This window comes from Ovis canadensis, chromosome 13, assembly GCF_042477335.2.
Source record: "Ovis canadensis isolate MfBH-ARS-UI-01 breed Bighorn chromosome 13, ARS-UI_OviCan_v2, whole genome shotgun sequence".
Lineage (NCBI taxonomy): Eukaryota > Metazoa > Chordata > Mammalia > Artiodactyla > Bovidae > Ovis > Ovis canadensis.
Genome location: NC_091257.1, coordinates 82,094,473 through 82,118,482, shown reverse-complemented (window position 1 = coordinate 82,118,482; position 24,010 = coordinate 82,094,473). Strand labels below are relative to the sequence as shown.

Genomic DNA, 24,010 nt, shown 5'->3' with positions numbered 1-24,010 from the left:
GCTCCAAGCCTGTGATCACTTCCCTAGTTCAAAATGTCTTTGTTTTATAGACCTTTTCCATATTAGCCTATGAGCAAATAGATGGGGGTTTTCTTCATGCTGTATCTGGGAACCACTGCAAATGACCAGCATTAAATGTAAGATCATCAAGCTCCTTTGCCTTTTTCTTACAAATTGAAGAAACTTATATATTAAAAAAAAAAAAACGAAAAAACGAGGAGGGATCTCTAGCTAGACTAGCAAATTCCATGGGTAAATCAGGAGAGTTAAAAAAGCAAAAAAAGACAATCTGAAAGGTTTTACTTTGTTCATTTCGTAAGAGAGGGCTAGAATAAAAACTTAGATGGTAATTCAGTGAATAGCACATTAAGTAGAACAGACTGCAATTCAGGGCAGCATAAGCATCTTTGGGGGCTGCTAAAATAAACAGATTCATCTCCAAAGACACACACAAGGAGGTGGTGCGTGTGGCATCAAGGTGCCGTTGCTGCAGGGCTGTGTGTGCACCCCCTCCCCTAGTCACATCCTCACTTTAAATGTTAATCTGTCTGCAGAGTGCTACCAAATCACTACCTTGCCAGGTGCCTCTATCTCTCTCCGCAGGCAAGTCGCAAGCCTCCAAATGAGCGTGTGGATGCCACTTCTAATCTGCCCCTGACAGGCGGCCAGCTGCCCCTCGCTGATGGAAGGAGACAGTCATAAAAGAAGCTGCTATGAAGCCAACAGGAATCCCTTTCCTTAATAAGCGGGGACATGGCTCAGAACCCCAGCCGGGGGTCACTGCTGCTGTGCAGTCATGGGCAGGGACTGCCCCACCACTGAGAAAAGGCCAATTTCCCTTTTTCTTCCAGAGTAAAGGGAGAGACAGGTAAGTGGAGAAGGAGGAGACACAAACAGCAGCCAAACAAAATCTTCTTCCAAGAGCTTCTGAAACAGGGCAGACTGTGAGAGAGGAGACGAGGGCCTGCAAGTCATTTTCAGCAGGGGAAATAGGCTGGAGAATTAGTGAAAGGGATGTTTTTCTTTTTTTTCTGGGAATTTACAGCTAACTGATAGCAGCTCTGATAAGAACCCAAGGGTATCAGGCCAGAGTTTGCAAAGAGAAGAGAGACTATGTGTTAGGCCAGCCTTAAACACATGAGCACGTGCCACTCTGATAAAGCCACCATGAAAAGTAAAACACACACATATACACACCAGGTAAGGCACTTCCCAAAAGAATGGAATCTGTGTGGGGCAGAGCTGGGATTTAAACCTGGGCTATACGATGCCAGGGTTCATGCTCCTTCTATGGTAGGTAGCATGACGCCTCCATCACAGGTGGCGTCACATCAACCATCTAAATGTACTAAGAACAAGCAAGCAGACTGCTAGACTACTCATTCACTGGATTGTGACAACATATAAGACAGCCCTGTGGCTCCCTGGTAAAAAACCTGCCTGCCAAAGCCGGAGATGAAAGAGGTGCAGGTTTGATCCCTGGGTTGGGAAGATCCCCTGGAATAGGAAGTGGCAACCTGCTGCAGTATTCTTGCCTGGAAAATCCCATGGACAGAGGAGCCTGGTGGGCTACAGTCCACATGATTGCAAAGAGCTGGACACGACTGAGCACACACACACTCTCCCAAGCCAGCCTCGAGAAAACCAGGGCTTCTGTGAAGTGCTGTGGGAGAGACTGTGAGCCCACTGAGAGGACAGAGAGGATGAGAAAAGCAAAACCAAGTGCTCAGGGCCAGGGACTTTCCTGGCGGTCCTGTGGGTAAGACTTCACTTTCGAATGCAGGGGGTACGGGTTCGATCCCTGGTCAGGGAGCTAGGATCCCACAGACCTCGTGGCCAAAAAACCCAACACATAAAACAGAAACAGTACTGTAACAAATTCAATAAAGACTTTAAAAATGGTCCACATTAAAAAAAAAATCTTTCAAAGAATGCTCAAGGCCTTACTGCAAGGGAAGAGGCAGAGGAGTTGGGCCAGGACCCAAGTCCCCCAACTAGAAAGGATGACTGTGATTGGGAAGAGGGCAAGCAGGGAGGGAGGAGAGAGCGGGGAATGGGCATTTGGCTAAATCTGCCTCTAGGAAAGACGGAAGCAGGAGGGAGGGGAAAGCACTACTCCATTCCCTCCCCCACCAGCTCTGGCTTCTACTGCTGTAAGCTGTGGCCTGCCAAATTCATAGACTGAGAAGTTTGGGAACCACTGTTCAAGGAACAGCTGAGAGGAGCTCTCAGCAGGATTCCCTTTTTTTTCTGGCTTGCCCGGAAGCTTCCAGCACAGTTAGCAGAAGACCTGACTGCAGTCTCACACTTCCCCTGTCTACACGGCTTGGTAGGTGTGCTTTACGATCCTGGACCCCAAGCATCTGCTCCTCCGCTTTACCTCCTTGGTACAAACCTATTAATGAGTGTCAAATGCTAAGGAAATCGTCAGTCTGTCTCGGCCATCAACTCCTGTGGATACTGTTTCATTACAAGAAGTCCGTCTTTCTCTTTCCAGGATAAAGCCTGGGATGATTTAACTGTGCAAAATTAGCATGCAATTTGTAAGTCATTACGGTGCAAAGTATGTGGTGAGAAGGCTTTACTGAATAAACCTGCTGAGAATAATCTTCCCAGGAACTAAAAAAAGGAAAACCTCTCTCCAAGGCTTTTTCCTTCCTCTTTTAAAATCCTTGCCAGTACCTAAATAATTATCTCTTATTTTTGACATGCAGAAGCCTGCCATCCCTGTACACTGAACCAGCAGAAGCCAGAAGATACCCACAAGAAGTCAGGACATCTGCCTAACAACAGGGACCTTGGTATTTTCTGGGCTTCTTGTTGCTTGGGGAGTCAGGTGAAATCTGCTGAGACAAGCACCCTGGGTATTTACAGACCACAGAGAACTGCTGCTCACTCCAAGAGTCTCAAGAATCACATGCCCTTTAAAAGTCCAGGTCAAATCTTGTTAACCAGAAAGCCCCAGGGTATGTTCAGAACCTCTGTGGCCCTGGAGTCTCACGGACACTGAATATAACATGAGAAAGCAGTGGACAACTGCCCAAGACGTGGAAGTCTTTGCTAGTTAACAGACTCTTGCAGTAACGCGATTGGAACCGAGTCTGTATATAATACAATTATCAGTCTGTCCTGCAGACGCTTCTAAATAAGAAGTTTTTAATACAGCTACAGATATGCCACAGGATGTACACAGTTGTAGAAAATATTTTTTTGATGATGGGGCTATTCAGAGGAAATACAAATTAGGGTTAACAATGAGAGTTTAGGTATAATGTAGGAAACTCTGGACTCTCTATCTTCCTGACACCCACAGACAAATATTAATTTTAACTCATGAGTAGTTGTCTTTCATTTATTGCATGTTAGTCACTAAGTAGGTCCTGGGAACATGATGAACAAGAGGGATGAGAGTCGCATAGAGAGAGAGTCAACAAATGTATAAAGTCAGCACAGGTCCGGAAGAAGCACTGGCAGTTCGGGGGGTGCTGCTTCACACGTGGCAGGGGGGTCACTCTGAGGGGCTGACATTTAGGCCTGCAGACCATGAGATATGGTCTCATGAAGACATGTCTCGTGACATGAAGACCATGACATTTAGGCCATGAGACCTGAAGGTGGAAGGAGGCACCAGCTTGAGAAGAGGCAGGACAGAGGGAAAAGCAAAGACTAGGAGAGAGGAAGCTAAGGCGCAGCAGCAGGAGAGGAAGGAGGAGAAGTGGGGGGTTGGGGGTGGGTCTGAGATCCCACAAAACCACGCAGCACAAGGGAAGGGAGAAAATACGTGTATGTGGAGGGCTGGTGGTAGAAACAGTCCTCACAGAGAAAAAAGGAAAGGTTCTCCCGCAACGCTCCGTGCCAGGACCCGTGAAAGCAGCTTTCGCCTGTGTGATATCTATGTCACCGAATTCTGAAATGTGTAATTCCTCACACTCCCACAGGTTGAGATGTGCACCTCAAAAAAAAGAGCACCAGAAAGGAAGAAAAGAAAGCTGGAGAAATGAGGCTGTGTGTCTGTAGTCGGAGAACCCGAAGCAGCCTGGCTCTAAAGTCCATGCTCCCCCATCACACCTTCTGTTCCTGGAATGTAACTTAACAGCTGCCCCCAAACTTAACTTGGCCTCCCACTGCGGCTGCTTTGCTCCTGTTCCTGGAAATGCCCTGTACGTCCCCTTTTGAGGTGCAGCTCGGCTTCTGCCTCATCCGCAGAACTGTTCGGGGTGACTCGAGGTGCAGATGGCTGCCCCTGCGCCCTGGATTCGTCCAGCCCCCGGCAGCAGCAGCGGTGCTCCCTGGCCCCTTCTCCCGACACCTGAACCCGTGCTTACCCCAAGCCAGTGTCGAGCTTGGAGCGCCTGCACAGAGCAGGTGCCTGAGAAACACGTGCCACATGATGGGATTCTTTTCTGTGAATCTTGGTCAACTGTAGACCCGTGGACGTCTGCACGGTGCCCATGGCCGTCTGAAGTCTGCAGGGACAGCGGTGGCTCCGAGACACTCAGACTGTCAATACCTGATCCCCCGTCTCTTGGTCAATTTATTTAAGGTGTTTTTGTTGCAGGCCTGGCACAATATATGAGATATTTATTTCTTACAGATCTGATAGTCAACGTTATCAAGAAAAACAAGGATTCAATTCGGGTCAACAAATATTTGCTGAATTCCCAGTAGGTGTGGAACATTCAAGTTTAAAGGGAGTAGGCTGGAGTGAGGCAACAAACATGAGAAGACTACATGAAGGAGAGACAGGACAGAGGTTGTTCGTTCCAAGTCCCTTTATACCCGGGAGGCAGCTTCATCCGGCAGGAGGAGCCTGAGTGCTGGCAGGGTGCGCTGCTCACAAACGCACCCCTCACCCCCAGCCCGCCCCGACTCTCTGAGCAACACCAAGGCTGCTGAGCACTGACAGCCTTGGAATGTTTGCCAGGGCCCAGCTGAACGGCCTTGGCATCAAGGAGACAGATGTTTGTCAGGGAATGGCAGGGCCCCGCACCTGTGGCACACGGAAGCACTGGGAATGCTGGGGAGAATGGCTGCAGCCATTACTCTCCATCAGTGCTAATCAATTTCATACCCTCTTCAATGCTGATAATAGACAATCTTGTGGGAAGCAGGCCAAGTTTCCTAACAGCTCCATGCAAGCTGCTCCCTGATGCCCAACAGCTTACTCTGGTCTCTCTCAGAAAACAAAACAATACCCCTTCAAAAAAAAAGAAAAAATAACAACAAGCAAAAACCAAAGCTTATTCCAGCTGAGCTTCAGACAAAGCACCTGATGGTGCCAATGCTCTGGTCTGCTAGGACAGCTCCTTCTGGGTTATTTGGGAAGGAGGATGCTCTTAGGAACAGGGCGGCCTGGCTTACTTAACATTTACACAGGAATTTCAAAGGAAGCCAGGAAAATCTAGTAACAGCAGCAGCTAAGTACTGAGCAAGGTACTGACATGCTTTATGCTTGGTCTTCACAATAGCACTGAAAGGGAGGTGTTACGTCCATTTTACAGATGAGAACATCAAACCTCAGAGCGGGCACTTCCCTATAAGTCCAGTGGTTAAGAAGCTGCCTGGCAACATAGGGGACATGTGTTTGAACCCTGGTTTGGGAAGATCACACATGCCTGGAGCAACTAAGCCTCTTGAGTCCTAACTCCACAACAAGAGAAGCCACTGCGATGAGAAGCCCTCGCACTGCATGGAGAACCCCAGCTCACTACAACTAGCCTGTGTGCAGCCAAAAAAAGAAAAAAGAAAAGGTTGGAGGAGGTCAACTCATTTGTCCAAGGTCTCAGAGCTAGGAAGCAGCAGAGCTCAAGTTCAAATCCAGGCTTATCTGGCTCCCTACGCCTCACGCTTACCTTTCCACTAGACTGCTGCTCTTCTATACAGAAGACAGCAGCTAATCAGCCTCTTATTGTGCTTTTCATTTATTCCATTTTCAAAAAATGGCAGAGTTACCAAAGTATGTTCACCTGAACCTGAGGGAAAACACTAAGTTGGAGAGGACTTGAGAGACCCCTTTGCTGAAGAACCCGGGCTACATGAGGCGTGGTGACAAGATGAGGCAAGGGGTGAATTTGAGGAAGATGCCTGCCCTCAAATCCAAGTCTTCGGACTCCCAGGTGTCCCTGCTACCAGTCCTGAAAATCTCCTTCAGCAGATAACTTGGGGGACGCCATCAGAGCTGGAGTTCTAGTTGTCCCGGGGCTGTCTCCCTACAAAAGTCTAGGGAAAGTTCAATCTGTTTCTAATTACCGTTCAGTCCAAGAAAAAGAATACATTACCCTGGCATTTTAACAATCACTAAGTATCGACCATGTACACGCTGCTGTAAAGGGAAGAAAAGATGGAAGAGGAAAGTTTAAGCAAAGAATAAAACAGAGAGGCTGATGTGTGTGGAATGAAAGGACTGTGTGTAGAACATGCTGGTATCTGAAGTCCAGCCTCAGAATTTAGTCTCTGCCACTTGTCTTGTAGTAGTCTCATCATATAAAAGAAGACAGTTCCAGCCAATCAATCCAACCAATCAACAAACATCTGAGGACTCACCAGGTTTAGAGAGCACGAGGAAACCATAAGAAGGATACACACGGTTACTGTCTCCTGCTGTTTATAAATGAAGGTATATTTTGTGAAAGGGAATGGGTAGCTAAGAAGGACACAGACAACAAGGTCACTGTCTTCCCCAAGCTCTAGTCTCTCACCCTGGCCTGAGGCACAGCTTGAGGGAAGATGCTTGCACAATTCCCAATGCACACAGCTCTGCCTCATGGCTGGCTTGCCCCAGCAACACAGAAGGCGGGGCTGCGGAGGCGCGCCTCCCACCAGTGAGGCTCCAAAGCCTCAAGTGTGTCTTTAAGGCAAGAAGAGTGAAAAAAGAGAGTGATACAGCAAATCAAGATCGCAAAGAAAACGACTCTGAAAAAAGCAAGAAAAGGATCGTTTTGTAACCTGACCGAAGACTGAGGAATGTCTTTAGGGAAGAGAATACAAATTGGACTTTAACCCACAGATGTGGAAACCTGTCCTGATTAAAGAGACAGACGAGAAAGCTGCCGAGGCCAGAGGTGGCCAAGGGCAAAACAGGAGGAGGTGAAAACACAGGCGGCAGGGTAACACCCATGCTACGTCTGGCCCCGCAGGAAAGACAGCTAGCAGGTTTCACCTCTCCCAGCAACCATCGCGTCAGACAGTGCGGCTCAGCCACCGTGACCCGGTGTGCGGGCCAGGCCGCGGAGCTCTGGGCTCCCTTTTCTAGGTCTCTAGATTCCATCTGCTAGTGCAAGGAACTGGATTCAGTGACCTCCCAGCTTCCTTCCAGTGCCTCCCTATGGCTACTGAAGCCAGCAAGTGTGTGTGCCAAGACATACTCTGCCAGGGTGGTACCAAGTCACAGCACTGTGCCTTGGTCAGGTTTTCAAGGAGGCGCTCTTGTCAGGGGTACCTGTGCCACCACCCAGACTCCCAGGTCAGCCCTGGCTCGACCGTACACATCCGCCCTCATTAGGACTTCAATCCTGTTAGAAGAGCAGTTACAACCGCTGGCAGACCGTCCCCTGCTCAGCATGACATGCTAACTGGCCCATGAGGGCAGATGGCATCTTTGTCCTGGCCTGTCCAGTGGGGAGATACGAGGTGCACAGGGACCCAAATGGAATGCAAGTCAAGAAGAGCTGGCAAGAGACAGGCAGAGATACATACGTGCTTTTCCCCTTCAATCTTCTTGTCGGCCACCTGCACTGCATCCAGATACTTAAAATGCAGTTCCATCAGCCTATCAACCTGAAAGAGAGGTGTTTCACAGGCGTGAGTGAGAAGGGAAGAGAATACCTGGGCAAGAGAATAGTGGAGCTCCTATTCATCTCACTGTGGCTCCACACAAAGGGAGAGCCCCTCTACCACTTCTCACTCTGGATCTGAGCTTTGCCTTGGAATGGATCAGGAATGGATCAAACAGCTGGGGCAGAACAAAGCAAATGCTTAGCATGGATACTGAACACAGGTCCATTCCTGAAGGACATCATGTGTTCCCAGCCCTCCTTGGACTCCCCTGAATTCAAGCTGTTAAAAACAAATAAATCAATAAAAATTCAAGTCCCTTCTTGCAAAGAAGAGGAGCTTGAAGTTACATACTTGATATTCACTCAGAACTTTACCGAAACTTCTTTTTTTTCAAACTGAAACCTTTCATGTTCGGATTCTGCCCCAGAGCTAATCTTTTTTTAAAAAGGTCTGAGTAAAATCTCTTTAGTTGCTTTTGAGTGAGAACAGAGTGCAAGAAAAACTCCTTCAGCAACTTTAAAAAAGCCCTGACTTTTGCTTAGCAGTAACCTAAAAATCAGTTTCAAACTTCACAAAAGTCGCTTCAAATATGGCCCAAGGTTTGAAAAAGTTTCTGGTTTTTTTTTTTTCCTCTTAGACTTCCAAGAGATTGAAGGAACACTGTGAAGCCAGCCTAGACTTCTGACCTCTTTTTACTGGGTTGGCACCACCACAGCTGTTGGTAACCCTGGAATTTACCCAGTGTGTGTTGTGTGTGTATGTGTATGTGTGTATGTGTGTGTATTTATGTGTCCATGTGCATGCGTGAGCACTCTGTCACAGCTGTGTCCAACTCTTTGTGACCCCATAGACTGTAGCCCACCAGGCTCCTCTGTTCATGGGATTCTCCTGGCAAAAATACTGGAGTGGGTTGCCATTTTCTCCTCCAAGGGATCTCCCTGCCCAGGGACTGAAACAGCATCTCTTGTGTCTCCTGTATTGGCAGGTGGATTCTTTTATCACTGAGCCCCCTGGGAAGCCTGTTTACCCATGGGGTGGTATTAACAATAGATGCTGCTTCAACATGGCATCAGACAGGAAGACTGTGCCCACACCTTCCTGGTTAACAAGGAAGACCCTGAAATCTTACAGGTTTCAGTTTACAAAAGTATTCGCATATCCACTATTTCCTTAAACATCAGAAAAACCTGATAAGGTAGGCAGGGAAGCTAGAGAGCAATCCTAATTTTAAAGATGAGGAAACTAACACATAGACATTAGATGATGTCACCAGGGTGACATGACTGCTAAGACATTCTCTGTCCTAACCTGATGGCCTTTTTCTTTTTTTTCAGATAACAGTTGCATTTATTTCTATTACTTATAAGGAAGCAAATGGTTTCACTGCATGTTAAGAATTTTTAAAGCACTGACTTCATCTTTTCCTCCTCGTCTTAATGATCCATAATGGTACATTAGTGCATACAGAAATGGTTTCAAAATATTTGGGGTTGGGGAAATTGCATCTGGAAATGAGAGGCAGGACAACCAGAAAACCCTCTGAGACCCAGAGCAATGGGGCCCAGATGCTGGAGAGGACATTTTTGGGCAGGATCACTCTACCCAGCACTCCTCAGATCGCACTGGGGAGACAGCCCTTTTCTCCCCTTGGGTCCTGGCCCCATCTTACAGTCCACCAAGCGCCTACCTTCTCACTGTCATTTTCAGTGAATTTATTCAGAAGCCGGGTCCGCTGCTGCCCTCTCAGGTTCCGCAGGAGGGAAGCGAGGATCGAACAGACATGCTCTGGGTTGGGAAGGAGAAAAGAGAACATGCTGTGATCAGAGCAGTAATTATCACCTCTCTTCAAGCCTGATCTGGTTCTATTGAAGGAGGAATAAGCAGGCCTTTCCTGACTGCTGCTATTGATTAATAAGACAAGAACCTAAACTGTGTCCATGGAAAACTAAACTGATTTTCACAGACAGCACAAGAAATATATTCAAAGGGGATTACATCCCCAAGGACAACTTGAGCAACTGAATCAAAACTAAGTTGGAATTTCTGTTCTGCCTGGAATTAATTGAGTTCTATTGTCCACAACAGACCTCAAACTAATCTCCCCATTTACAGAAATAACCCGTGAACAGTGTATGAATACTAACCATGAGGGGAGCACGTGATGAACAAATAAGACACGTTCTATCACACTCTCAAATCATCTTAAAACTTTCCCAAGCAAATATCCCAGAATTAAATCAGAAATATGATGGGGTTCCAGAGCTATCACTTACATTCTGGTGCAGCTATAATCCTTACCTGTTTAAAGACAGCTGGATACTTAAGTACTTCAAAACGATAACTGTTTTTTTTTTTTTTTTTCAGTTCACATGACCTATGGGCTTCTATTATGAGATACTATTATTCTAGCCAGGGCAGAAGAGGGTAATTGAAGGGTATATTATAGGCTTCAGCTGTTAAGAGGTTCTTTTCTTTAAAAAGAATTTTTAAAAATCAAGAATAATGACCTTGAAAAGGAGATGGCAGAAAAACATTTATTTTGAAATAAAATGCCCACAGTGTGGGCAACAAACATTCTGTTTTGAAAACTGAGTGGAGAATACCTTCATATGCCAAATTTACCGTGGGTTCTCAAAAAGTCATCTGATTATTAAAGTCACAAGGAAGAATTCTTATGGTAGCACAGATACAATTTTGTATTTGTTTTTTCCCTCACTTATATCAGAAGCATTCCTCAATGCTTCCTTTCCCCAATCTCCTAATGCGAGAGTTACTCACCTTCTTCTAGCTGCATTCACCTCCCTGGGGATCTCATCTAGTCCCACAGCTTTAAAGACCAGCTGCATGTGTGTGTGCCCAGTTGTGTCCGACTTTTTGTGACCCCAGGAACTGATCCCAGGCTCCTCTGTCCATGGCATTTTCCTAGGCAATAATACTGGAGTGGGTTGCCACTTCCTACTCCAGGGGATCTTCCTGACTCAGGGATCGAACCCACCTCTCTTGTGTCTCTCGCGTTGGCAGGCAGATTCTTTACCACTGGGCCACTTACTGTGCTGACTGCTCCCAAACTCTACAGGTCAGTTCTGTTCTCTGAACACAGGTTCATGCATTCATCCGTCTACCTGCTCTCTCCACGTGGTTGTCTAACAGGTAGGTCCTTTGAACTGAACACGTCCAAAAACAAGCTCCTGACCCTTCTCCTTAGACCTGTGCCCACAGTCTTATCCACTGAGTTAACGGCAACCATGCTCTCCAGTTTCTTAAGTCAAACACAGCGGTGATACCCTTGATTCTCCCCTTTCTCACACATCCCACAGAAACCTTGTCAGCTGTACCTTCAAATTACATCCAGAATTCCATCCCTTCTTACTGCTGCCCCCCCATGCCCTTCATAACTCTGGCGCACAGTACTGGGAATACTAACAGCCTGCTTGTGGGACTCTGCGCCCACCCCTTCGCCGTGATCTCCATAGAGCGGTCAGTTAAAGCCTAAGTCACACCCTATCATTGCTCCGTGTAAAACCCTCTACTGAGCCCCAGCTCACTCAGACTAAATGCTGCTTTCTAATGCCAGACACACTCCTGTCCTGGGGCCTCCGTGCTTACTGTTCTCCCTGCCTGAGCTACTCCTCACCAGGACATCTGCGTGGCTCAGTCCTCAGACCCAGTCCTACTCAGCTGTCCTCTTCTCAATGAGGCTTTTCTTTGGCCGCCCTATTTAAAAACGAAAAGCCCCAGTGCTGCCTATCTCCAAGTCTTACCGGCTGTATTCTTCCCTTGAGCATGCCTGCTGTGGAACCTACTTATTTGTTTTGTTTACTGCTGCCCTTCAATTAGAATATAAGCCCCATGAAGGAAGGGATTTCAGTCTGCTTTGTTCACTGATATATTCCTGGCCTCACAACAATGCCTGGCACATAGTAGGTGCTTCAGAAATTCTTGCTGAATGTATGGGAAGAAAGGAGGTTTTCAGTGCAAGTTTTTGGTGGTAGTGGTGGGAGGTGGGGAGAACCAGACAAACAAACCACTCTTGGATTCTTGGTATTTTTCAAATGCCTTTGTATAGCTTTCACCTTTTGTACACAGTGCCTATCCCAAGTTCAGAGTAAGAGCACCCCTGCATTGGTAATACACTCATCAGTTACAAAATGGTCCTTAAAGATATTTTGCATTTGGGAATGCGTGGATGACTTTTTTTCCTAGGGTGGCATGAATTTGAATAAATGATCTCTAATCAGTAGGTTCACTTTTTTAAGGATAAAGTTTTTCATAAAATACGCTGTAGAGAGAGAGATATTAAACAGCTTCTCAAGGTGACTCCAGGGTCACCCCAATATCTTTCTGCTAACTTTTGTTGTGAAGCTGGGATTGAGGTGTTTTAATCTCCATCCTGAACACAAAGGAAGGGGAAGGGAACAGGAGTGGGGAGAGATGAGAAAAAACATCCTGAACCTAAGGTAAGGACAGTGAACCAAGACGGCTCAGCTCAGGGCGACAAAGCAGAACAAGAAACGACGTCTTTAGAGGCTCATGGCAGGCAAAAACAAAAAAACAAAAAACAAAAAACACAAACAACTTCTGTGTATATCAAGGGGAAAAGATTACAGGAAGGAAGAAGGGGGGATATAATCAGTTCTGTAACCTTGGGCCAAACAACCGGATGTGGCTCTGATCTCTTCAGCTGGTGAACAGATGTCACCAGGTCATAATAAAAGCAGTGAATTTTAACAAGCTTAGTTCTGAAACTTTGAAATTACTCAGCATGACAACTGTTAACAACCTCCATGTATGTGTGTATATATATGTGTATGACAATCTGACAACCACAGAGGAAGGAAGAAAAAGATCAGCCCGGAGATCTCACAGATTATCTGGGCCAAATCTCTCATTGTACTGATAGAAAAATCGAGGTCCAGAGAGAAGTGACTTGTCCACACAGCTAACTGGTGAAAAGAGGCAGAACTCAAACTTCAGATGACTCACTCAGTCATTCACTGACCACTGATCTCTGTGCTTGACAAGCACCTGGTGATCAGAGCTTCCACACACAGTATCCCTAACCTTAAGGAGGTGCTCATTTCATGGGGAAAACAACAGAGCTACAGTGCAGTGTGCCAAGTTTCATCGCTGAGGTCGGCAGAGGGATGGGAGGTGCACAGACGAAGCACAGCGGACCTAGAGGGATTCCCACTGGAGGCAAGGAACAACTGAAAATCATAAAGGCAAACCAAACAAACAAGGCACGGCTGACAGCTAGGTGGAGGAGAGAGAGCAGTCCAGGAAGAGGGCGCCACATATGCAAAGGCCAGTGTGGATGGAGTGTCACATGCACGCAAGGGAGGCGAGGCCAGTCAGGTGGGGAAGAGTCTGGAGAGAGAAGTCACAAAAATCCACAAGTGAGTTTTAAGCTGGAGACAGACAATACTAGATAAGAGTTTAGCCCAATCCTTGGCTGCTAGATTCCTTTCAGAGATCAAGATCAGGAAAATATTTCTCTTTCCTGATGAAGTTTTTGTTTACCTGAGTTCCTGCTTTGCTTTGGCTACCAGGAAGCTCAAAGATGAGTCTATTTTCAACCACAGGAATCAATTTTTAAAAACTGCTTTACTATTGATCTCTTCTGTCCTCCACCAATGAATTTTTAAAATCAAAGTGATGGATGCATCATTAATGGTTATATAGTTATGGTTAAAAACCAAACTATACAAAAAGGTATAAATGTCCTTAACAATTATTCACTGAGCATGTACCAATACATTTCCACACCCCCACTCCTCTCACTACCCTGCTCATCTCTTCCAAACGACAAAAAACTACTAAGTATCTTGTGTATATTTACAGGGGAGGGGAAAAAAATGTATCTACACACACACACGCACACACACACACACAGAGGTTTTCTATATCTTTCCATATCAACACATTTTTTATTTTAAATGGTTATGCAGAATTTCGCCTAACTTATTTATCATAATTTAACTAATGTCCCCAAAGGTGGTTATTTTACATGGTTTCCAGTTTTGGGTTGTTTTGTTTTTGCTGTTAGAAATAATGCCACAGTGAAAATCCATGAACACACATTGTGGCACTTATACCTTTATTTCTGGCGTGGATACACTTTTGCACACACCCGTGTCCTTGCCTGGAGAATCCCAGGGACGGGGGAGCCTGGTGGGCTGCCGTCTATGGGGTCGCACAGAGTTGGACACGACTAAAGTGACTTAGCAGCAGCAGCAGTGCTGGAAGTGGGTGAGTCAAAAGCTCTTGACATACATAATGTTGAAAAACTAAAAGAAAGCACAGATGGACTGACTTAGGGCCCATGCTATTACAGCAGGAAGAGACATCACTTCTACAGGCACAGGGTTGCGGTGGGGGGGTGGGTGGAGCAAGGGGATACTGAAGACAGAAACACACTGGTCTGTTTTTACTGTATATATTGTTTCCTAGAAGCTGGAGATAACTTGGTTTACAAAATATTTCAAAAAGAAGCCCAAACTATTACCAGGCCAATTCAACTGAGGTATATAGATTTGCCTATGGGAAATAAAGGACAGAGAAACCCAGAAAAAAAATTTTTATTTTTGGAAAGACACTGACAAATGGTCTTCCAAGAAGGCTGTACCAATTGACTTTCACTCTCCGTGTGTGTACTTATGCATTCTATACATATAGAAAGTTTTGATGATTACCTTTATTGTGTGGGAAGCATGCAACTTAGTAGGAAAAGCTTACATTTTGGAGTCAGACAACATGGTTTAAATCGAAGCTCCCACCACTTGCTCAAGAACCTGACCTTAAGTAAGTTAATTAGCCAGTATGTGCATGTAGCTATGTGCTGTGTAACATGAACACACACATATATCACATACACACATTGAGAGTGGAAGCATATTGTAAAAGAGTATCCGTTTTCTCATATCCTCACTCAGGTTGGATATTATCCAACTTAGAAATTATGACAACCTGGTAGGTGAAAAATGGAATCTTCTTTTGATTAGCACGTTTTTGTTCTTGTTATGAATATGGTCGAACTCCTTTGCTGATGTTTACTGACCATTTGTATTGCTCTGTGTGTGAAGTGCCTGGCCTTACATCCTTTGCCAATTTTGATTTCTATGAGCTCTTTATGAATTAAGAATATCATCCTTTCGTCTTTCATACTGCAAATATTTCCCCCAGTTTGACATCTGTCTTGACAAATTCTTACTCGAAGCCAAGATTTAGCATCGCCACAGTGTTTTGCTGTAAATTGTTTCAAAATCCTATCTGAAAGTAAAAGTAAGCAGGGTACAATAATAACTGTCACCAGTTGACTGTGTATCTATAACAGCAGGATTGAGTCTGCATACAATATTTTCAATGAATCTTCATTAGTAAGCTATGAGAAAGGTACTATTCCTATTTCTGTATTATAATGCAGAATCCAAGTGTCAGTGCGGTTAATCAACTTACTTAAGGTCATGTCCTTCAGAGAGTGGTGGGAGCTGAGATTTGAGCTCATGTTGTCTGACTCCAAAACGTAAACTTTTCCTAACAGGTTACATGCTTCCCACATGTAAAAGGTAATCCAAAGCTTTTAATGAGAGATCAGAAACTAAACTGTGCAAAGCCCAAAAATGTGCTTCATGAGGGGCTCACTGAGTCCAAAAGATACGCACTATGCAAATGTGGATGAAGGAAAAACTCAGCAGTTCCAATGAGAGGAAAATGAAGTGAAAAGCCATCTGCAGTTAAGACGTGACGAACAACCCCTTTTCCCTTTTACTGAATCACTCTTCCCAGAAGTAATTTCTAGTAGAGTCCAAATAAAGAATGGAGCAGTTCTACAAAATACTGAACCAGAACTTCTCAATAATTCCCTTGTTTCATCTTCCTGATTAAGATGGATGAGCAAATCTAAGAAAATGTTCCTCTTTTTGGCTGGGCCTAGCGGCCTGCAGGATCTTAGTTCTCTGACCAGGGATCAAACTCGGGGCCCTGTTAGCGGAATCCTAAGTTCCAAAGAATAGCAAGGAGAGATAAGAAAGCCTTCCTCAATGATCAATGCAAAGAAATAGAGGAAAACAACAGAATGGGAAAGACTAGAGATCTCTTCAACAAAATTAGAGATACCAAGGGAACATTTCACGCAAAGATGGGCTCGATAAAGGACAGAAATGGTATGGAGCTAACAGAAGCAGAAGATATTAAGAAGAGGTGGCAAGAATACACAGAAGAACTATACAAAAAAGATCTTCATGACCCAGATAATCAGAATGGTGTGATCACTCACCTAGAGCCAGAAATCCTGGAATGTGAAGTCAAGTGGGCTTTAGGAAGCATCACTACGAACAAAGCTAGTGGAGGTGATGGAATTCCAGTTGAGCTATTTCAATTCCTAAAAGATGATGCTGTGAAAGTGCTGCACTCAATATGCCAGCAAATTTGGAAAACTCAGCAGTGGCCACAGGACTGGAAAAGGTCAGTTTTCATTCCAATCCCAAAGAAAGGCAATGCCAAAGAATGTTCAAATTACGGCACAAATGCACTCATCTCACACGCTAGCAAAACAATGCTCAAAATTTTCCGAGCTAGGCTTCAACAGTATCGTGAACCGTGAACTTCCAAATGTTCAAGCTGCTATAGAAAAGGCAGAGGAACCAAAGATCAAATTGCCAACATCCACTGGATCATGGAAAAAGCAAGAGAGTTCCAGAAAAACATCTATTTCTGCTTTATTGACTATGCCAAAGCCTTTGACTGTGTGGATCAAAACAAACTGGAAAATTCTGAAAGAGATGGGAATACCAGATCACCTTACCTGCCTCTTGAGAAACCTATATGCAGGTCAGGAAGCAACAGTTAGAACTGGACATGGAACAACAGACTGGTTCCAAATAGGAAAAGGAGGACGTCAAGGCTGTATATTGTCACCCCGTTTATTTGACTTATATGCAGAGTACATCATGAGAAACGCTGGGCTGGAAGAAGCACAAGCTGGAATCAAGATTGCAGGGAGAAATATCAATAACCTCAGATATGCAGATGACACCACCCTTAAGGCAGAAAGTGAAGAGGAACTAAAAAGCCTCTTGATGAAAGTGAAAGAGGAGAGTGAAAAAGTTGGCTTAAAGCTCAACATTCTGAAAACTAAGATCATGGCATCTGGTCCCATCACTTCATGGCAAATAGATGGGGAAACAGTGGAAACAGTGGCAGACTTTATTTTTTGGAGCTCCAAAATCACTGCAGATGGTGATTGCAGCCATGAAATTAAAAGACTCTTACTCCTTGGAAGGGGAGTTATGACCAACCTAGACAGCATAGTAAAGAGCAGAGACATTACTTTGCCAACAAAGGTCTGTCTAGTCAAGGCTATGGTTTTTCCAGTGGTCATGTATGGATGTGAGAGTTGGACTATAAGGAAAGCTCAGCACCAAAGAATTGATGCTTTTGAACTGCGGTGTTTGAGAAGACTTTTGAGAGTCCCTTGGACTAAAAGGAGATCCAACCAGTCCATCCTAAAGGAGATTAGTCCTGAGTGTTCATTGGAAGGACTGATATTGAAGCTGAAACTCCAATATTTTGGCCACCTGATGTAAAGAACTGACTCACTGGAAAAGACCCTGATGCTGGGAAAGATTGAAGGAGCGAGGAGAAGGGAACAGAGGATGAGATGGTTGGATGCCATCACTGACTCAGTTGACGTGAATTTGGGGAGACTCTGGGAGCTGGTGATGGACAGAGAGGCCTGGCGTGCTGCAGCCCATGGGGTTGCAAAAAGTCGGACATGACTGAGCGACTGAACTGAACTGAACCACCGGATGGTCAAGGAATTCCCAAGAGAATGTTCTTTGTATGTCTCAACAAGATGAGGTATGGAGTGCTGGTGGCACAGAGAAAGTATCAGGAGCTGTAATTTTCATGAAAGAAAATGTAATAAACAAGAAGGATCATTTTTTCTGGAACTAGATAATATTAACATGCATTTCCATAACTCATCATAGCCTGGAGCAGGGGATACCTTGACCAATTGCAGTGGTGCTCTAAGAACACATGATATATACCTGTTTGCCTGGGATTTTTAAGTAAAGGACAGGCTGCCTATTTCAGGAGACCTGAATCTGTCTATGTTCTTTCCGTCTCTCTCTTTCTCTGAGTGTTGTGGCTGGCTGTAGGTCACTGGTGCCTGCCAGATAGGAAAATACTTCATCTACCCCAAGTTTTGTGCCTGTACGTGAGCACAAACACACACACACGGTTTCATTAGCCACTAATAAATGTAGCTTCCCTAGGAACAGATTTCAGCCCAAGGTGGTGTCAATTTTTCATGGACCAAGGAGATGGGGGAGAGCTGCTGGCACAGAAAGCAGAGGAGATAACAGGTTTATCTGCTGGCCAACACTGCTCAGCTGCTCTGTCATTTCGACAGGATAAAATGGAGGTGAAGGATGGCTATGGAGCTGTCAACACAGACAGGGTAGAGGTGGTGGCTCCTACTGCAGAGAACAATCTCTGCGGCAGGGCCCAGGAAGAAAAGAACATATGCTTTAGAAGGGTGGCTCTGGCCCATTCTTCCCCCAGATCAACTCTTCAGGGTCTCTCAAGAGTGATTAGCAATGAGTTAGATGCCCCCCAGGTATATTAAAAAAAAAGTCGCTCAGTTGTGTCCAACTGTTTGCGACCCTATGGACTGCCAGGCTCCTCTGTTCATGGAATTCTCCAGGTAAGAATACTGGAGTGGGTTGTCATTCCCTTCTCCAGGGGACCTTCCTGACTCAGGGATTGCACCCAGGTCTCCTGCATAGCAGGCGGATTCTTCAGATGAGTCACCAGGGAAGCTCTGGTGCATATGCCAGGCTAAAAGTTTGATTCTCTAGGGTCAGTTAGAATTCTGTCATTTTCAGAGCTGAAAGGAGAATCCGAAATCTTCAGTTCAACTCCTCTCGGATTTTGAGTATAGAAACAGTAGACCTGATAAAGGATGTGATTTGCTTCCGGTCAAAAGTCACTTTCCAGGCCAGTGAAATCTACATCTGCAATTTGTGGCACCCCTCCCACCCCCACCACATTTTTTTCTTCTTAAAATCATGACAAACACCTTTGAGAATCTGATGAACCCTGATGTATGCTACTGTCTCTCACACACACACACGTCAGAGTGTTCTCATCTCTTAGGGATGACTCTTTCGGTTAAAAACCCAGATAAGAAGTCTTTCCAGAATGGCACAACCAGATTGTGGCCATCACTCTAACCAGCCTCTTACATACAGTGTGTGCCAATTTTGTAGAGAGTAAGATGGAACTGCATTTCCCATCCTTATTCTTAAAGAAGAATGGTCCAGATCCCAATAGGCTAACATCAACTCTGTGAGGAGTTCTCTCAGCCACCCAGGCCTGTAAACAAGTTGGTCTATCTAGCTCCTGCTGAGAAAAATAGGAACTTGAATCACTTGACTTTCTCAGCTGGTAGGGCTATTTTCTACAACTCAAGATTTGTTCTAACCCTAAAATGGAACAAGGCCAACTTCATTCAGACTCTTTAATCCCACAATAAATTAAAATAAAGAGCTTTATGTGTGGTTGCCCTTATAGGAGCCAAATAATACAAGATTCTGGGAGACCTGTGGGCAGCCCTGAGGTGGGCAGTGGCTATTTACCAGTAGGCTGAAGGACACGGCACATCTAAGCAGAGATGGTCCTTTCTTTTAATAAAACTAAACATACTTTGCCATGGTAATCATTTGCCTTTTGATCTTGCTGCAAGAGCTGAAAACACAACACATGATCTGCAGAGGAAATGAAAAAGATGTTCTCCTTTATGAGTTTCATAATCACAGACAACTAATCACAGGGCACAAAGTAGGACATACACCAGCCATTCCTTTACTCAAACTTCTGAGTGCCCACTATGTGCCCGGCAATGTACTGCAGAGATGCGCCTGCGGAGATGAAGGAGGATGGTCCCCTCTAGAGAAGCTATTCTGCAGCGTCTTATGAGCAAGGCTGGGTGTAGTACACGGCAAGGAAACGTCTGTGAGCTCACAGCTCCAAGTGTTTTGTGGTTAACTTGTAGACCGAAGCTAGGATTTTGGGTTCTAGGAGCACATTTAATTCCTGAAGCACAGATCTGGACCACATTCTCGAATCCTGGGACACATGGACTACTATTTACATTAACGAGTCTCCCAAGGTGAGGACTGGGGTGGGAATGGAAAACAGGGAAGGTGACAAGGTGAAGAGTAACAATCTCCCAAGGTGACTTCCTCCTCTTTCCATGACTCTGGATTTCGCAGGGGTCCCACTTATATCTCTGTTGGCGTTTTGGTCCCATGAGGCAGGGGGAAGATCATATTCACCAGAAAGGAAGAGGAGGCACTAACCAGCTGAGCTGGGCCACACAACGGTCTCTGGCATAGGAACGGACACTAATTCATTTATTCATAAGATAGACTCCTACAACATACAAGATACAGAGTTTGGGGACCGAGATAAGCAGACAAGAATTCTGCCCTCTAGGTGACTCAGGTATATTATGTCTAAAATTACTTGATAGAAAGTGACAGTGAAGGGGAAAGGGGCAGAAACTACTAGTGAGGCAAATACTCTTCCAGCGAGGATACCTGGGGCAACTGGTAGGCAAGATGGCACTTGGGCTGAGCCTTGAAGAAGAGAAGCAGGCAAGAGAAGAGCAATGGGAACAACGGTATTCCGAGCAGATGGACAAGCATGATTCAAAGGCATGAAGCTGGAGTGTACAGGGTACAGGCCACGAACTGGGAAGAGATCAGTGTGGCGGGAGGGAAGGGGGATAAAAGGTAATTAGCATGGCAGCCTGGGTGGGAAGGGGGTTGGGGAGAGGATGGATACATGTATACGTTTGGCTGAGTCCCTTTGCTGCTCACCTGAAACTCTCACGACATTGTTAATCGGCTCTACACCAATAAAAAAATTAGAAGTTGAAAAACAGAAAAGAGGTAATTAGGTTGGCAAGGTCAGGGAGGGGTGCAGATCAAGGATAAACAGACATACTGGACTATGGAAAGTGGCCCCTAACCAATATTCTGATGGCCTGGCATTTAAATGTTGGCCCAGCATGGCTCATGGGAGAATAAATTCAGGGCTGGTCTGCCTACCCAGCTTCAGAGCCTGCATCTCCTTCCAGCAGCCCAAATGGTTAAGAATGATATGGGTCAGCCAGAGTTCTATTCTTAGCATGGAAATGGTCCCTGGACTTCAACCATCAGGCCCATGTCAAGGCAAGATTCTGCAGGGCCAGTTTAAAATTCCAGGCCATGCTGCAGAGCTGCCTTTGTTTCCATGGAACATTTGAGGCCATTAGCTCTTTTGTTTTAAGGAAATCACACAGAAGTGGTCTTCCCTTATTTCCAGAATTAAAACCATCTCTCTTTTATTGCTGAACCTTGCTGCCCACCTCCCCTCTGAGCTCCCCCAGATGGAGAGACATCCTGCTTTCTGGTAAGACTCTGGATGCAAACAGGATGTTTAAAATACCCTAATTAGATCGATCTTGATTTCAGTAGGGGTGTGCTGGAATACAGATTAATCTGTTCCATGCCTGGCACTGGCAGCTGAAGTAGCGGGAGACCCTGTCAAATTAAGCCATAACATCACACTCCTCTGTCTCTGTTATTATTTTTTTCCCTTTTTACATTTCGTCATAATGGACATCTGCCTAGCAGGGGATGTGGTAACCCTAGAAGAGTCACGCGTGTGTGCTCAGACACTCCAGTTGAATATTGATGCAAGTCAAATCGAACACTTTTCTCAAGACAGATGGATCTGTGTTAGCATCTATATATAGTCCCTTTTAACACATACACAAAATACATACATTCCTATTCTTCACAAACATTTGCTGAATCCTGGCAGGCACTGGGCTAGAGACTGGGGACTTAAACAGGCAACATTTACTGTAAACCTACTACGTGCCTATGTGTGCTCTGCATGTATTACTTTATTTAATTCTCACAACAATCCTTTGAAACATGTTTATTATTCTCCCCATTCTACAGATATGAAACTAGAGACTCAGGAAAAAAAAAAATTGTCTCCTAGAGTTTCTCAGCTATTAATAACTAGGAAGTGACCTCATTAGTTCCACTATAATACAACTTGATTATTTTCCTCGAGTTAAAAAAATACCCAGTAAGAATATTAAAAAAGCATTCGGCTTTCATAGTGCTACCAATAAAATCATGAGATAGTTTCATTTGATAAAGTTTTCAAAATAGCTGACGCCTGGAAGGCTGTGGGGAGGGGAGCCCCCTGCACTGCTGGTCCATGAATACTGTGGACGCAGTACTGAAACCACTCTTGCTGCGTGCATCTCCCCAACAGATGGTGCGCTCCTCCAGGGCAGGGACCACATCTTATTCACTGCCACACCTGCAGTGTCTAGCCTCGTGCCAGGCATTCAACTAATACTGCATTTGACATCCTAACTAAACAGCATGGTAACAGTTAGCTATCAGAGATATATCTGTATAAAAAAGAAATAATAATTGACTCCCTGACAGGGTCTGGATGAGCCAAACTTTGAAGGATGAGAAGGAATTTATCAGAGAGACAAAGGTGGGAACGGCATTCCAGACAAGAGATTTAAAGGCATGGAGATAGAAATGAACATGACACAGGACAGGCTGCAGGGGGTGGGCAAGGAAATGGCAGGTGAGCGAAGAGAGGTGAGCAAGACCCTCGCAGACTTAACTAGAGGCTGGACTTTATCCTGCAGGACCTACAGAACTGACAGAAAACAGGCAGCATGACCAGATTTCTGTCCCAGAAAGATCATCCTGGAAGACGTGTACGAATGTACACTGGAGGAGAAGCAGGATCGGATCCAGATTAGCACAGAAACATATGTAATAAACACAGCAAATTGCATTTGGGCATATCAACAGGTAATTCTCCCTAAGCAAAACCTGAAATAGCTAATGATCTTTCAGAAAGAAGCCCCATTTCCCTGCCCCCTTTCTGGGGGAAGAAAGGAGGTACAACATAAAGAGCACCAGAGTAAAGAGATATAGGTTTCCAGTCCATACTCAGAGGAAAACCTATGTGCCTCTAACGAGGCCTCTTCTCCACCTATTCTCTGGGCCTCAATCTCCGTGGCTATAAAACGGAAGAAGTAGCTCGGAAGACATACAAGACATTCTCCCTCAACTCAATGACAAGATTCTAGTTATCAATAAACCCATGAACAATTACCCAATGAGCCAGCAATTCCACTCCTCGGTATCTACTCGAGAGAATGAAAACATACGACTAGAAAAAGACGCGCACAAGAATGTCCATAGCAGCTCTACTCATAATCGCCCCAGTCTTGAAAGTTTGTCAACAGGAAGAATGGAAAAAGACATCCACCCGAGGGACTACTACAACACGCGTAGCTCTCAAACACAGTGTGCTGAGGGAAAGCTTTGCCCTGAAGAGAACACACTGCCTGAAGCCACGGATACTACGTTCCAGATGAGGTTACTTGCTGGTGAAAAGCTCAGAACAAGATACCTTCATGAAGCGGGGGAAGGGATCTGACTGGAAAAGGGCATGAGGGAACTTTCTGGTGTGGTGGTAAAGTCCTGTACCTTGACAAGAGTATAAGGAAGGAAGGAAGAGTCAGTCGCTCAGTGGTGTCCGACCCTTTGCGACCCCATGCACTGTAGGCCGCCAGGCTCCTCTGTCCGTGGGATTTCCCAGGCAAGAATACTGGAGTGGCTTGCTATTTCCTTCTCCAGGGGAACTTTCCGACCCAGGGATTGAACCTGTGAAGCCCTGACAGAGTATGTATTTGCTCAAATCCACCAAACGCTGCATTCAAGACTGAGGTGTTTCACTCTGTGCAATTTTATTAAAAAACAAGCAAAATGCCTGAACTCTAGGTTACTGATACTCATACTGAAGAGCTAAGCATGAACTGTACTGATGTCTGCAATTTACTTCATGCATCAAAAAGTCAAATGGACGGATGAGAGAGAGAGATGGACAGACACGCAACAAAGTGAATACAACGGAATGTAAACTGCAATCTAGGCGGTGGGGACGTGAGCATTTGCTGTACAGTTCTTTCAACTTTTCTGTATACTTGAAAATTTTCTTTAGGAAATGTTGGGAAAAAGGAGGCAAGAAAAAAAAAGAAGATGTGAACTTGGAATATATTATAAATGATGAGATCCCTAAAGGCCATTTTTCCAAAAAATGGCCTTTTAATATGTCTGTTGTTTGCAATTTT

At 45.1% G+C, this 24,010-nt stretch overlaps 1 protein-coding gene across 1 annotated transcript in view; it reads right to left on the bottom strand.

Annotated features, from left to right (window-relative positions):
* Window positions 1-24,010, bottom strand: part of CTNNBL1 (catenin beta like 1) — a 161,630-nt gene that overhangs the window by 17,865 nt on the left and 119,755 nt on the right. The window contains exons 12-13 of the mRNA XM_069546951.1: window positions 9,464-9,561; window positions 7,696-7,776 (exon numbers count right to left, since the gene is read on the bottom strand). Coding sequence (XP_069403052.1) covers window positions 7,696-7,776; window positions 9,464-9,561 — 179 coding nt within the window. The remainder of the gene's footprint in view (window positions 1-7,695; window positions 7,777-9,463; window positions 9,562-24,010) is intronic.